The sequence below is a fragment of the Eulemur rufifrons genome, chromosome 2, assembly GCF_041146395.1.
Source record: "Eulemur rufifrons isolate Redbay chromosome 2, OSU_ERuf_1, whole genome shotgun sequence".
In the NCBI taxonomy this organism is placed as follows: Eukaryota; Metazoa; Chordata; class Mammalia; order Primates; family Lemuridae; genus Eulemur; species Eulemur rufifrons.
The window spans coordinates 6,880,023-6,894,222 of record NC_090984.1 but is presented as its reverse complement, the minus strand read 5'-3'; the positions used below and the strand labels follow the sequence as shown (position 1 = coordinate 6,894,222).

Below are 14,200 nucleotides of genomic sequence, written 5' to 3'. Positions count from 1 at the left end.
AAAGTGTTTAAGGATAGAACAGCGGGAGGGGGCGGCTGCCTGTTTCCACGTACATTGAGCATTTATAGATGAGGAAACTGAGGCACACGGTTGTCTCTTGCCCAAAGACACAGCTGTGATTTGAACCCAGATCTAGCTGAAGTGGGGTCGGGGTGGTGGAAGCCCTCCTTGCTGAGGGCCCCTTGTCTCTGGGGTAGAATATGGGGGAAAGTCGGGTCGGGCGCAAGCTGGTTCATTCAGTCCTCTGTTCATTATGTACTCATGCATTTCATTTCTTGAGCACCTGCTGTGTGCCAGGCCCTGGAACTCAGTGAAGAAGCTTGGGAGGAGGCAAGTGAAAAGTCAAGTAAAATGAAAGAATGATGTGGAAATAAATGTAAGTTGTGCTAAATGCCAGGTGGGGGTGGGGGGAGTCCAAGGAGGGACTCGTAAGCTGACATTTGAGCTGGGCTCTGAAATGAATAAGCCATTGGAAATGGCAGAGGGAAAGCGTTCCCAGTGTTTCCAAGAAAAAACAGAGAGAGTGTGTTTAAGGCCAGGAAGCTCCTGTGGCTGGGATAGAGAAGGAAGGAGAGGAAGTGGAGAGGTAAAGGTGTATAGTGGGGGGACCATAGAAAACCCGACTCCTCTGGTTTACAATAGAAGGGCACCACTCCTGACTTGGGCCATGCCTCCAGCTCCCCACCTGGAAAATGGGGGCAGGAAGCCATCCTCGGGGTAGTTGGGAGAGGGCGTGGCTCACTGGAGGACTGAGCCCAGAGGCTTCCCAAGGCTCTTAGAATAAAGCCCACACCCTCCCTCCTTCCCCTCCTCCAAGTCCAGTGGCACTGCCATGCTTGGTCCCACCTGCAAGCCTTTGCACAAGGCTGCTCACACTCCTACACTTTCCCCCCCTCTTCATTCCAGACCTGACATAAAATGTTACTTCCTTCGTGACACCCTGTTCTTTCCTTCCTTGCCCTCCTCTCAAGGTGCCACATTTCCAGGGCCCTGGGCATGGCACATGCCTCTGCCCGCCGACGAATGGGTGGGAACAGATGGGGCCAGGCAGTCCACCTGCCTTGTGGCCATGGACTCAAGGCTCAATTCAGAGGGAACAAGGTATCAGGGATGAGAGTAGTCGCCCCATTTCCAGCAGAAGCTACTTGAGATCATGCTCCAGGACTGGCCCCTGGATCTGCTCCCCACTCCCCACCTCCACCATGGGTGCAGGGAAACACACAGGCTTGCCAGAGCCAAACGCAGGAAAAAATGCCTATAAGAACATTTCTCCAGGGCAGTCTTGGGGCCTGGGACACCAGTCTGGATGTTAAGGGTGGGGCAGGACAGGCTTGGGTTCAACTTCTGTGAGTGTCCTCTACCAGCTCTGTGCCTTGCCAAGGTGAGACCAGGCACACCTTAGCTGTGGGGAGGGCATCACCCCCAGGCCAGAGGCAGGGATGCCTCAAAAACAACAAAAAGCATCTAGGAAAACAGGGTCACGTTTCAGTACACACACTGAATTCACCAAAGTGATCCCAGGAATAAAGTTATGAATAAAGTTAAAAACTGTCAATATCTGAAAACAAATTTTCACCAGGAAATCATTCATTTTGGAGGCGGTCTGTTGACTCCATCTGTGCTTAGAACTCATATCTATAATACCACATCCTGCAGCAAAGACACCCATCGAGGTGCCAAGACTGAAAATTGTTCCAGGAACACTGTCCCCTCTCCCCCAAGTGAAGGCTGAGAGACGCACAACTCCCAAAAAAGTCCCAGATTCTGGTGGAGGCCCAGAGCAGAAGGGACTCCAGCCCCAGGGAAGTGAGTTCCAAACCAAGCCCAGAAGCAGGTGCAGCCCATCCTTTGCTTCCCGTTAACAAAGGGTCACCCTCCATCTTCCCTCCAAACTGCCCCTGAAACTAGGACAAAACAATACAGGAAAACCAAGGCCCCAGGGACAAAAGAAAAGTCCAGTCCACACGTCATCCGTTTCTTTATTAGCCTTCAGTCTAAACTTCCTCATGATACAATGGTAGCCACTGATGGCAGCCTCTTTGTTTACTGGAACTTCTGTTCTGGTGGCAAACATTTTCTTTTTTTTTACATTTGTTTTATTATCAAAGATTTAGAGTCACAATAAATACAAGTGACAACCTCCCTGCCCCAAATCCCCTCCCCTTCCCTCCCCAAATACCCCGTACTAGTGTAACCAACTATTATACTTTCTTTGTTAAGGATTATAAAATTGTCAGCTGCCCTTTTTAAAAAAGCTCAGTCTAAGTTCTGTAGGCTAATGTCATGTGCAGCAACTCGGCATCAGAGAGCCCTATGGGGGAGCAGCAAGGACCATCCTCTCCATTCCAGGCACCCCAGCAATGAGGATATTTATATAGAAAACTCTCCCGTGACCCTCTGTCCAATGGGAGAGTGCGGTGTGGCACTCGGGGGCTGCACTGATCACCTCACTCCCTCTGCCCCGGGACAAGCTCTTGCTTCACGGAGGTCCTGAAGTACACATAGGACCACCAGCTGCTCTGGGTGCTGCCTGTCCCACCCCAGGAGAAGGGCAACTCTGGACCTGGTCAGGTGGCGTTCCTGACGCCACTGTGGAGTCCCCTAGGATGACGTTAGGATAGCCAGAGTGGTGGGTGGCTCCAAATGGACACTTGGCCATTTCAAACCTGTCCTCCATTCCCTCAAATGGGAGGAGTGAGCTCTTGAGATGCCCCCACCCCATTCTACAGAGTGGCCGACACCGGGAAGTTGTCAGTTGCTGTTGGGGGCTCCCATCACAGATAACAGGTGACAGTGACCACCATCACTGTTTGGGGCTGGGGACTCCCACATTCTCATGCTGACAGGAGCCAGGTCCTGGCAGGGCTCTAGGGGCAGAACAGGACCCCAACATGTTGGCGTCTGGTTTTGAGGGTGTGCTTTGCTGCTGGTAGAACCCCCTTCACATCCATAAATATCCTTTCCTGGCTTGTCCATACCCCACACCCAGAGAGGTACTTAATAATGCCTTCACCTGTAACAACATAAATTTCATCATAGAACTGCCCACTTGGGGCTTATTATGGAAGTTACAGTGCAAAAATGAACTAAAGAAAAAAAATGGGGTAGGATTTGAGACAGTGGAAATGAAGGGAAGATTAAGGCATCTCACATTCTTGCCCCATTAAAAAAAAAAAAAGAAAACGTATGTTTCCATCACAGTGTGCGTCATCCCTGGTGGGGATCAACATTCCTGGGGGACGTGGGGCTGGAGGCTGCAGAGCCAAGCCAGGGCCCCAGCCATCCCCGTCCCTTCAAGGGCAGCCGTCTATGCTGCACTCACGAGGCCTATCCAACAGCCATAGGCCCAGAGGAACAGCCCCCCAGGCTGGGAAAGGCTGGGAGCTGGGGCTGGGGGCCTGCGGGTGCATCGCTGATTGGGCCTTTTGTCACAGACCCAGTCGCCTCATGCTGGGGTGGGCAGAGGTGACTTTTGCCTGGACACCTGATCCCGAGTCACTGCATAGAACTGAGGTTTGTTCACCAGGGTGGGTGGGCTTTCAACCGGAAAAAGCCAGCCGGAACGCTCCTTCTGGAAGGAGTTGGAAGATTTGGCCCGTGTTATTGAACAGAGAGGGCTAAGAGCTCAGGGTCATATAAGACAGGTATTTATTTGCCAGGCACACAGAAAAATTCGAGGAATAGAAACGCTTGCATACTCTTGATTTTTTTGGTGTAAAAACACACCCTCCCCTCCCCCCCACAAAAACATCAATTTCCTCCCTTTCCCCCAAATCCCTGGATCTTGGAATGAAAGCCGCCCCTTTCCCGCCCTCCCCTCACCTCCTTTGGCCCATCTAAGTTATGCCCTCAGAACAAAAATCAGTGAGAACCTTGGGGTTTTGCACAACAAAAAATTAGAGAACGTTTTCCAAAATTAGGCCTTCTGCATTATCAGAAATGCTGTCTACAGACTGATGATATTCACACAACAGGAGCAAGGGGTTAAATGAGCCTTTATTAGAATGTTGTAGCAGTTGTGTTGGAAGGCAGCAGCCTTACAAAGAAGGATTTTAAATTAAAGTCCCTAACTGCATCAATAGAAAAAACAGGGCTGGAGCAAACGGGGACTGGTGGCACCCCATCCTCGTGGAGACACACAGCGTGTGTGGACAAAGGACACCCTCGCGCCGGCCTGAAGCCTGTAGACACACGACGGCTTCCACCTTTCCTCACCGGAACTGATTTTTAAAGAGTGGGAGGGGGAAAAAAACAAAAATAAAACTAAAAGCAGACCTGATTCCTTCTTTAAAAAACATTTCTGTAGCCTCTAAAGGAGTAAAAAAAAAAAAAAAAAAACCTGAAAGCAAATCCTGACAACAACCCCCAGCTTTAAGGAGAAGGTTTTAAACTAGACCCATATGGAAATCCTGGAGTCTGGGGGGCAGCTACCACACACCTAGACTGCGCCTCCCCACCCAGACACACCTGGGCGTGCTCACCTGACAGGAGCAAGGCCAGGGTGGCTTAAGATTGTGTCCACCAAGATGAATATAAAAAGAAAAGGAAAAAATTTTAATAAAATAAACCACAACAACAAAAAAACCCCACAACAGCCCAGCCCTCCAACTTCTAGCTCAGGCTTCTGGGCCGCGTTGCCGACTCCACCCACTTGACCCGCTTCTCCCCGCTCCGTGGGCAGCTCACCACTTCTGGAATCCCTGGTTCTCGCGGCGGGGTCTGGCTTTCAGTTTGTTCTTCTGCTAAGTGTGGGAGGTCCAGGGGTCTCGGGAACAAGTAGCAACGGAGGCTTTCGGCCAGAGCCAGGGCTGTCAGCCGCCCCTGCGTCTGTCTGTCAGTTATTGGGGTGGGCCGCCCATCCCGGCCAGGGCCATGGTGCCATCAGTGGCCCACGCTCCAGGGCACAGGGCTGGCGGGACGACGCCGTGCACGACAAGGACCCTGGGGTCTGAACAGTTTACTTTTAACTCCATCATTATGAGGCGATTTAAAAAAAAAAACAAAAAACTTTTCGACCTATAGATTGCCATGGAGGAAGGCAGTCAGAGATTGGGAGGCTAAGAAGGGGAAAAACAAAAACAAAAAAATGCCCCGCTCGGTTCAGAAGCCCTGGGTGCCAGCCTCGCCCGAGCTCGTCACAGTGTCCAGGGTAAGCCGCCCGTGCACCTGCCGGGGGCCGAACGAGGGGGCCGGGAGCAGGACCAGCCCCCGAGGTCCACTTTTTCTGCTGGTGTCGGGCAAACTAAAGAAAGGCAAAAAGAGAAAGGAAGAAAGCCCATAGGAAAGGTCCCCCAGTCACAATCCTTGTCCACCTGTGAGGCAGCACCGGCCCCCCAAACTGCGCCAGGACTTTGCAGCCAAGAATACAGGTCTTGCTTCTGCAGCGCCCTCTGGGGTCAGCGTGGTGTCTTCCCGAAGGAGCGGAGGGTGGTGCAGTGTGAACTTCTAGACCAGGGGCCAGGTTGGGGGAGGAGGGAGCCTGTCCTCCACTGGGCCTGCCTCAGCACTATTTCCACGTGGCTGACTGAGGGATGGAGCGTGGTGGGATCATGTCGAGGAGGTACTCTCGCTGGCGGTCCACAGCCGAGGAGGTCTTGTGCACTGCCAAGCTTGGGCTCACAAACGCAAGGGTCCCGCCTGCAACAGAATAAGAGTGACAGGCTACAATGGCCCCCCCAGTCAGGGGAGGTACCCAGCAACTGAGTACAGGCTGCTACCTAGACCCTGGCATCGCCCCTCCCCGCCAGACCCACGAACAGGGTCACAGACCCTAAGCCAACACTAAGCCACTGTCAACGTCTTGAATCTCAGGCCCCAAAATGGATGAGAATTTAAGAAATAGCTCAATCAGGCCAGGCGCGGTGGCTCACGCCTGTAATCCTAGTACTCTGGGAGGCCGAGGCGGGAGGATCACTTGAGGTCAGGAGTTCAAGAAATAGCTCAGTCGCCTTTAGGCCATTCCCGGGCTCTGCCAGGGGAGGTAATCCCACCTGCGGGGTGATAGAGATTCAGTCAGCTACATGTGCTACAGAAACAAAGATACTGGCCACAGTGCTGTTTAGAGCAGTGGAAAACCAGGCTAGGTGAGATGGCACATGCCTGTAATCCTAGCACTTTGGGAGGTTGAGGCAGAGGAATGCTTGATGCCAGGAGTTTGAGACCAGCCTGGGCAATATAGCGAGACCCTGCCTCTCCCGGGCAATGAAGCACGATGGAATACTATGCAGCCATTATAAATTTTTTTTTTTTTTTTTTTAGAGATAGGGTCTTGCTATGTTGCCCAGGCTGGTCTCAAACTCCTGGCCTCAAGCGATCCTCCTGCCTCAGCCTCCCAAAGCACTAGGATTACGGCATGTGCCACCATGCCTGGCCTTCAAAGAATTTTTTTTTTTTTTTTTTTTGACAGTCTCCCTCTGTTGCCTGGGCTAGAGTGCCGTGGCATCAGCCTAGCTCATAGCAACCTCAAACTCCTGGGCTCAAGCGATCCTCCTGCCTCAGCCTCCCAAGTAGCTAGAATTACAGGCACGTGCCACCATGCCCAGCCAATTTTTCTATTTCTTTTTAGTAGAGAAGGGGTCTCATTCTTGTTCAGGCTGGTCTTGAACTTCTGAGCTCAAGTGATCCTCCTGCCTCGGCCTCCCAGAGTGCTAGGATGACAGGTGTGAGCCACCGCGCCTGGCCAAGAATTTTTAACAATAAAGATCTCTCTTTTTTGAGATAGGGTCTCACTCTATCACCCAGGCTGGCTCCAGAAACCTGGCGACTGGGTCCTCCCCAGTGTTCCGCTCAAAGCACAAGTGAGAAACCCCCAGGTAATTGGGAGTGCTGGCAGAACTCTTTTGGGAAATGGTGCTTTGAACTATCACACTTTTCCCTCTAATCTGACCACTGGACACAGCAGCTAATGATGCCTTCAGATTCCCTTTCAAACTGTACCCCTAAACACACATGTGGTTTCACAGTGACGCTCACCCTATGTCCACATGCACACACCCATTCTGACTTTTCCTGCTCATTTCATAGGCTTTCAAATTTCTCATAAAAGCATCTTCCCACCAGCCCGTGAGTTCTTAGCTGTCCCTTAAACCTGCTGAGCAGAAAGTACCTCTGGCTGGTTTGAATCCAAATGTGCTCTACCTCCAGGCTGCCCAGACGAACACCTACCCTTTCCTGAACCTCCCTTGCTGAGGCTGGCCCAAGGGCACACCCCTAACAGCGCAAGGCACAGCCGGCTCTCAGGCTCTGCAGACAGCCCGGCCACCCAGTGCTGACGGGTCTGCCTCATAATGGTGTCTCTTCTTCCTGCAGGGACGCAGGCTGCTAGGAACTTGTGGGGACGCTTTGCTTCCTCTACCAGAGGATACCCATCTCCTATACTTGGCCCTTCTTGCCCACCTTTCTCTTTCTCGTTTTTGGTACACGTAAGAAATATTAACTTTCGTCCTAATGTTAGCACATAAATGAAAAAAATACATTAATTAATTAAAAAAACAGGACAAGTGGCCTTGGGGACAATGCTGATGACAGTGGGGCCTCAACTGACTGAGCTGCTTGAGGGTATTCACCTCCCCTGCTTGCTCCTCAAATGCTATCTCCTCCAAGAGGCCTGTGGCCGCCTCAGTTACAGTCCAGCCACTGCCCTGGGGCCCCCACCACCCTCGCTCTTGCTCTGCCCTGCACCCAGCACGTCCAAGATGGAGTGTGGGATAGGTCTGCCCCACGTTTTGGGATGAGGGGCAAGAGCCTGGGTGCAGAGGGTGGCAACAGTGTGGTGGTTCGTAACTACACAGGGCTATCACTTAGCAGGGTATCCGGTCAGCAACAGGAGAGCGCACCACCGAGGTGGCTGCCCTCAGGAAGTGATTCTGGGGGGCAAGCCCTGTGTGCCACCCCTCGTGTTTACCCCGAGTGCAGGTCTTTGTTTAAGATAAGGAGGGGGAAACCCATGCAGGTTGCCCACCTGCGCTGAGGGGCGTCTTCTTCCAGTTGGAGGTGGCGCTGCCCTTGCCAGTGCCCACGGCTCGCTCGGAATGTCTGCCCGTCCTGCTGACCAGGGCTGTGGCCGAGGCTGCGTTCTGTAGTTTGGGTGACTGGCTGAACGTGTGTAGAACGCCTCGGGGTGTCGTGGCTGAGCCCCGGGACAGCTGGCTGGAGGTCTGCAGTGGAGAGAGGGGGCAATGGCTCACGTGGGGAAGGGGCAGCAGTGGGGGAGACGCTCCGCACAGCCTCTCCTTGCTCTGGCTGACCTCTTCCCACCCACACGGGGTCCCTAAAGTCCAAAATCAGGAGACAGGTAAGTTACACCAAGGGGGAGAGGAGGAGGGGGAGAGAGAGAGACAGACAGACACAGGCAGTGTGACAGTCAGCAACTGGTGTGGTCGCGGCTGCAGTCGGGGCATGAGGCTCCCGGTGCCCAGCGCGGTTCTGACCTGTAGCACAGCCCCGTTACTCCAGTCGCGGGCCTCTCCTGAGCGGAACGCCAACTTACGCCGGGGTTTTATGACCTATACAGATGGGGGTTGAAATCCAGGTCAGCACCATCTGCTGGCCAGCCCAGGGGACCCAGGGTGACCGGAGGTGAGCCCCACAGGACAGGCCTGTCCCCAAAGGGCTTTGGACGCCAGGTGGGGATCTTGAGAAAACATGTTTAGTGAATTGCAAACAATGTCCAAGGGGGAAAAAATTGCCAAAAGGGAACTTCAGGTCTATAGAGTGAGAAGCAGTTTAGAAAAAAACAAAACAAAACAAAAAAAACACCAAAAAACTTGATTTCAAACTTGCTCCTCTCCTTAATTTAGCTAGAACATTTCTTCCAAACGCCCCTTTGGTTATCTCAATGTGGCTTTCGGAAAAGTCCTTTCAGACAAGCAGTACTCGTCAGCCAGCACACTGTGAGCGAAAGCTACACGAGCTAAAGAAACTGCAAATTAGTGTTTTTGCTGTCCAACACCACCATTAAGTGCAATTTAGACTCGCAGTTAATAATCAGGCAGATGAACACCCGGGTGGGGGGGGACAGAACATCAGAATGTCCTGCCTTCTAGGGACAGTGTGCTGCCGAGGAGACAGCCCCGCTCACCTGCTTCAGCGCGGGGTGTGGGGCCGAGGTGGACTCAGCCTTGGCCTGAGAGGGGGCCGTGCCCTGCTGCAGGAGCCGCTGCTCGATCTCCTGCTCCTGCTGCAGCGCCTTCACGAAGGCGGCCTTCAGCCGGCTCGTGTGTTCCACCTTGAGCGCCTTCTTCTGATTGGTCGTCATGCAGTTCTCACACATGATGGCGCCGCCCTTCTCCTCCCGCCAGCGGCATGTGAAGTCCGTCTTGCACTGCGCGCACATGTAGGGCTCCCGGGACAGCACTACAGCGGCCGTCATCCTGCCTGCTGCAAGGAGACACGCAGGTGGCTCATGTCAGAGGAATAGGGCACCATAGTCACGGCCCCCATTCACCCCTGCCCAGTCCACACTTGAGACATGGAGCAGTGCCCTGGGCCGGACAGGTGCCGGAGCCTCCGTCCCCAGTCCTGATCCCGCTGTGTGGATACAGTGCCAGCCAAGGCTGAACTGCTCTGGAAAACCCTGTGGGTTGGGTGTCGTTGCTATCAACCCTTTAGCTGTCAGTGACGCCAGCTCAGCTTCTCTGCTTTCTGTCCCACACACAACAGGCGTCCACCTAGGAGGAGGCTGGGGCCCTATAAGGCCCCATCTCGTGACAGGTCCCCTAGCTATTGGATGAGTTAGGACAACAATCACCCAGTGAGTGCCTTGTGAGTGCTCGATTCACTCTTCTGAGGGGGCACCCCCACCCCATGTCCTGAGGAGGAAACTGAGGCCGAGAGACCAAGTGACCTGTGGACCACAAGACTGGCCAGTGGCAGGGCACAACTCATGCCCTGGCACAGGCTGCACCCACTGCCCCAGGTGAGCAATAGGGCCTCGGCCTCATCACCTGGGGGACAGAACACAGTGTCTCCCTGGTCGGCCACGAGGGTTTACTGGGGAAGTACACAGGAAGCACCCACCTCTGAACAGGGGTCCACACACCTGCATGCATTTTGTTCCCACCTTTTTTGTGTTCGGCACTCAGGGGCTGTAACTGCTCTTGGTCATTACAGACCGTGACACAGGACTGGAGGACAGCAGGAGTAGAGGTCAAGAGACTCTCAGCCTTCCTTCTCCCACCTGGCCTGGCCTGGCCTGCTGCAGCCTCCTGGGCAATGAAGGAGACCCTTCATCCCACAGGGCAGATGGAATGTCACTTGTCCAAGCAGCCTGTGCCCAGGGCCCACCTCAGGCCCTCAGCTCCAGGCCCCTGCCTGCAGCTCACAGGCTTTGGTGACAACAGCGTGTCTCCTTGTATATATCCAACCGCAAAAGAGAACATGGTACCTGCTTCCCAGGCAGCCCTGGCTGTTGTCACCAGCTCCGCAGCCCAGGCACGGCACCACTGAGCTGTCCAGCCTGGGGACTCTGAAAAGTGTCAGGAGACACTCTCTGGCAGAGCTCAGAGCCTCCTCCCAAAGTTCAGTCCTGTTTTTGCCAACAAGAGGGGAACACTGACCCCTGATGAGAGAATGTCAGAGACGGGCTGGCTGCAGGTGCAGGAAGGTGGTATCAGTCCTGGCTTGGGCCTCCCACCCACTCTTCCTACAGTAGCCCTGTGGCAGCTCTTCTACCAACATCACCTTGTCACAAAGGGGACACCAGAGGGATCCAGACACAAGCCAGGTTGTGTCTGAGCTCTCACCTCCCCCACAGCACACCCCTCAGTCCCTCTTGCAGACTGAGAGGTGGATGTCTTTGCAGAGGATGGTGCCAGGCCTCTGAGGGGCTGGTGCACACAATCAGTCCTTGCTATGACCCTGTGGTCAGGGAGTGACACCAAGGTGACTTGAGGGGTGTGTTTGAGGGGCTACAAGCAAATATGAGGGAGCCACTGGGCACTCGCCACTCTGGGGCTGCCACTGGGTCCAGCCGCACCCCTGGGTCTGGGGAGCTCGGCCTCTTAGAGGCCATGGGTGCAACCACACAGGGGAGCCCAGATATGCACCACTGAGGCACCCTGAGGGTGTGGGGAGTATCTTCTCCCAACACTGGGGAGACACTGTGGGGCCAGAGCCCTGCCCCCAAGCCCTCCTCCCCGCTCTGCATCCTGTATGGTAGGCGGGAGGAAGCTGCTGCTCCTCTGCACACGCTGCTGCCACTGCTCCCCAGGGCTGTGCCAGGAGGGGTCTGAGGCCTGGCAGGCCTCTCCCCCTGTCCTGGGCTGGTCCTGGTTCTGCCTCCTGCTCTGTGGTTCAGGCTCACTGCCCACACATCATCAACTCAATCTCAGGGCAGAAAGGTCCTTGGCATCTGCGTCTGGGGAGTAGGGGCTCCCTAGGGGCCGACTCAGCTGCTCACCTCCACCTGGCCATCTCCAGTGCTGTTTTTAATCATTACCCTACAGATGCTCTTTTATTCCTATCATCTCCTAGGACACAGATGCACTTTTCACACTGCTTCCAAAGAGGGTGATAAAGTGAGCTCAGCCCAGGCAGGGGTGTCATGCTCCCTCTATTGGGAGGCTTGGAGTATTCAAGGCTCCGTAAAGTTCCACTTGTGTGTGACCACGCTACTGCACCCGTCCAAGAGCCCCTCCTGGAGGCCAAGCCTATCAGAGCCACCCGCAGATGTCCACCTTCACTGTACAACACCACAGGGCCACTGCTGCCCACCCCTGGACCACGAGCCTCTTGGGGCCTGGCTCTCAGAGGCCCCAGCAGAAGGACAAAGTCCAAACTTCACGGCAGAACTGATGACCAGATGGTATCTACAGTGCCCACCCAGCGAAGTCCTGGGTACACATTAGGCACTAGATCGTCTGCTGTATGTTGAAAAGAACCCATGGGACAGAAGCCACGGTGGGGCGAGAGATGAGAACAGCCCAGCCCAGGCCTGCTCACCTTGCGTCTCGAGTAGGTTCTGCACCACCTCCTCCAGGCCCACCAGGTAGATGAACTCGTTGTTGGCAGCGCTGGGCAGGAAATTCATCTCTGGGGCGGGGGGCTTGGGAGGGGGGATCTCAAGCAGCGTCTTCTCCAGCTGTTTGCGCAGTGCAAGCTTGGCAGCTGCCTGCCGGCTAGCTGGAGACTCAGTGGAGGTGACTGAGGAGGCCACACTGGTGGGGGTGGAGTTAGCCTGAGCGGAGGTGGCTGTTGTCCCCTTCAGCGATGCTGGGGGGGGCTTTAGGAAGACATGGATGGGGTTAGGGCGCTCGGTGCACCTGCCCCACCAGTGCACCTACACCCCAGGTCCCAGTCAGCTCTGTTAACTAATGAGTCCTTACGGGGGTGAATCCAAGTTGTTTGACCTAGAAATCGGGGGCAGTAGGGAAGGCCGTGTGACATGAATCATCCTAGGCGGTGACTGGTTACCTGAACACTCACTGAGGTTTAGTGGATGTCCAATAAACTGCTCTGTTTAGAATCTATAGTTTGCTGTACTCTGTCACATAAGTAGACCCATGAAGCCATCACCACCCTGCCCAAAAGGGCCCTGTCCTCTCACTGAGGCGCACCCTGCTGCGTCCTTGCAGGGACGTGGTGGTAGCTTGCTGTAGCATGGATGCCTGGCCCCTGGGAGCATCTCTGCATTTGCTCGTCCAGATGCTAACATCTGAGTCAGTCCTCGGGTCCTCGTGAGGGCTATGGGGCAAGCAGCTCCTAGGCCATCCCCTGACCCAATCCTGGCTGCTCCTTGTACTACTTACTTACCAACCTGTCTGGACCCCAGTGGCAGACCCTTGACTGTCCCCACTAGCTCCACAACTGTCGAGTGTGCTCCCTCAAACCCAGAGCTGACCATGCCAGTACCTTTAGCTTTTGGGTGCTGAGGACCCCTGTGGAAACTAAAGGAACCTGTGTGAACCATCCCCCCAAAAGGACACACCCCAACACTTGTGAACACATCTAAGGACGTCTGTGGGATGTGTTCCCAAGACCCCCACTCCCTCAGCAATGAAGACCTAGCCCAGGCCTTCCCCATGTCTGACTGGCCAGTTCCACCACCTCCTCCCACTGGCAGCCCCCCAGCCCTGCAGGGAGCCAGTCACCCCAGCTCCACCAATGCCCACTGCCCACTGCATGTCCACCCCTCTTCACAGCACACTCAGAACTGCAGGGACTGAATAAAGTTTCATGGGTGGATGAAACTGCCTGCCTGGGTCAGCCCAGGACACCCCTGAACGGGGGCAGGGCTAGCCATTGTCTCCACACTGAGTCCCAACCTTAAAGCCCTGCCAGCCTTGCTCTTTTCTGAGGAAGGCGGGCAAGAACAAACTGAGCCAAAGCAGGAAGAAAGAGTGAACGCATCCGTCAGCAAAAGCCCCTGCAGACCCAGTAATTTTATCTGTCAGCCGAGGCTCCTGCTACGCTTCCAGCCCTCCCACCCCTTGGTCCTGCTCTTCCCATCTGCTTCCTGGGGGTGGGAACAGACTCTCCCTGTCTCAAAGGCTCTGTACAGAGGTGAAGGGATGTGTGGCTGAGAATAGATGAGCCTGGGGACATTTGCAGATACACCCTCCCCTCTGCTTGTGCTAAGGATGCTGTGGGGAGGATGCTGTGAGGAGCGTGGCTCAGGGTCTGGCGCCCCCCTCTGGGCCATCTTCCAGCCTATCACCCGCCCTACCTGGGCCTCCTCATCTGTCCCCACAAACCTGCCATCTCCCAAGTGCCGCCTCCTCCGAGGTAGAGCCAGTGAGCAGACGCCACCCTCAGCTCAGGTCTGCACCTTCGCCCTCTCAGCAGCCACCCCCCTGTGCAAATGTGCCCACAAGACTTCCACCCAACACCTTCACACCCCCACTGCCCCAAGGAGCTTCAGTGCAAGCCCAGGGAGCAGGCAGGTCATGCACATTGCCCTGCGAGTCACAGCTGGGACACTCACTCCTCTTGAGGCATGGCACAGTCCCTCACCTGTGGGATGTTGACGAGCAGACTGGTGTTGGGGACGTTGGCGACACGGATGAGGCCCTGCTGGATGATTCTCTGTCCCTGAATTTGCACGCTGGGCACAGATGCCCTGGGGGCCAGAAGGAGGGGCGGAGGCCCCGTGCTGGAATGTTGTCTGATATTGTGGATTTGCTGCAGGGGTGGGGGCAGAGGGACAAGAAATCCCAGTGAGACCAACAATGGAGGGAGGCCAAGGACCCAGAAGGGTCCTTCT

At 54.9% G+C, this 14,200-nt stretch overlaps 1 protein-coding gene across 3 annotated transcripts in view; it reads right to left on the bottom strand.

Moving 5' to 3' along the window:
- Positions 1–5,439: 5,439 nt before the first annotated feature.
- Positions 5,440–14,200, bottom strand: part of GATAD2A (GATA zinc finger domain containing 2A) — a 95,317-nt gene continuing 86,556 nt past the window's right edge. For 2 of the 3 annotated variants that reach the window (XM_069477218.1, XM_069477220.1), the window contains 6 exons: positions 13,951–14,118; positions 11,941–12,220; positions 9,080–9,378; positions 8,430–8,504; positions 7,961–8,156; positions 5,440–5,637 (listed from right to left, as the gene is read on the bottom strand). In XM_069477218.1, coding sequence (XP_069333319.1) covers positions 5,507–5,637; positions 7,961–8,156; positions 8,430–8,504; positions 9,080–9,378; positions 11,941–12,220; positions 13,951–14,118 — 1,149 coding nt within the window. In that variant the 3' untranslated portion in view covers positions 5,440–5,506. The remainder of the gene's footprint in view (positions 5,638–7,960; positions 8,157–8,429; positions 8,505–9,079; positions 9,379–11,940; positions 12,221–13,950; positions 14,119–14,200) is intronic. The other variant, XM_069477219.1, reaches the window with a different exon arrangement.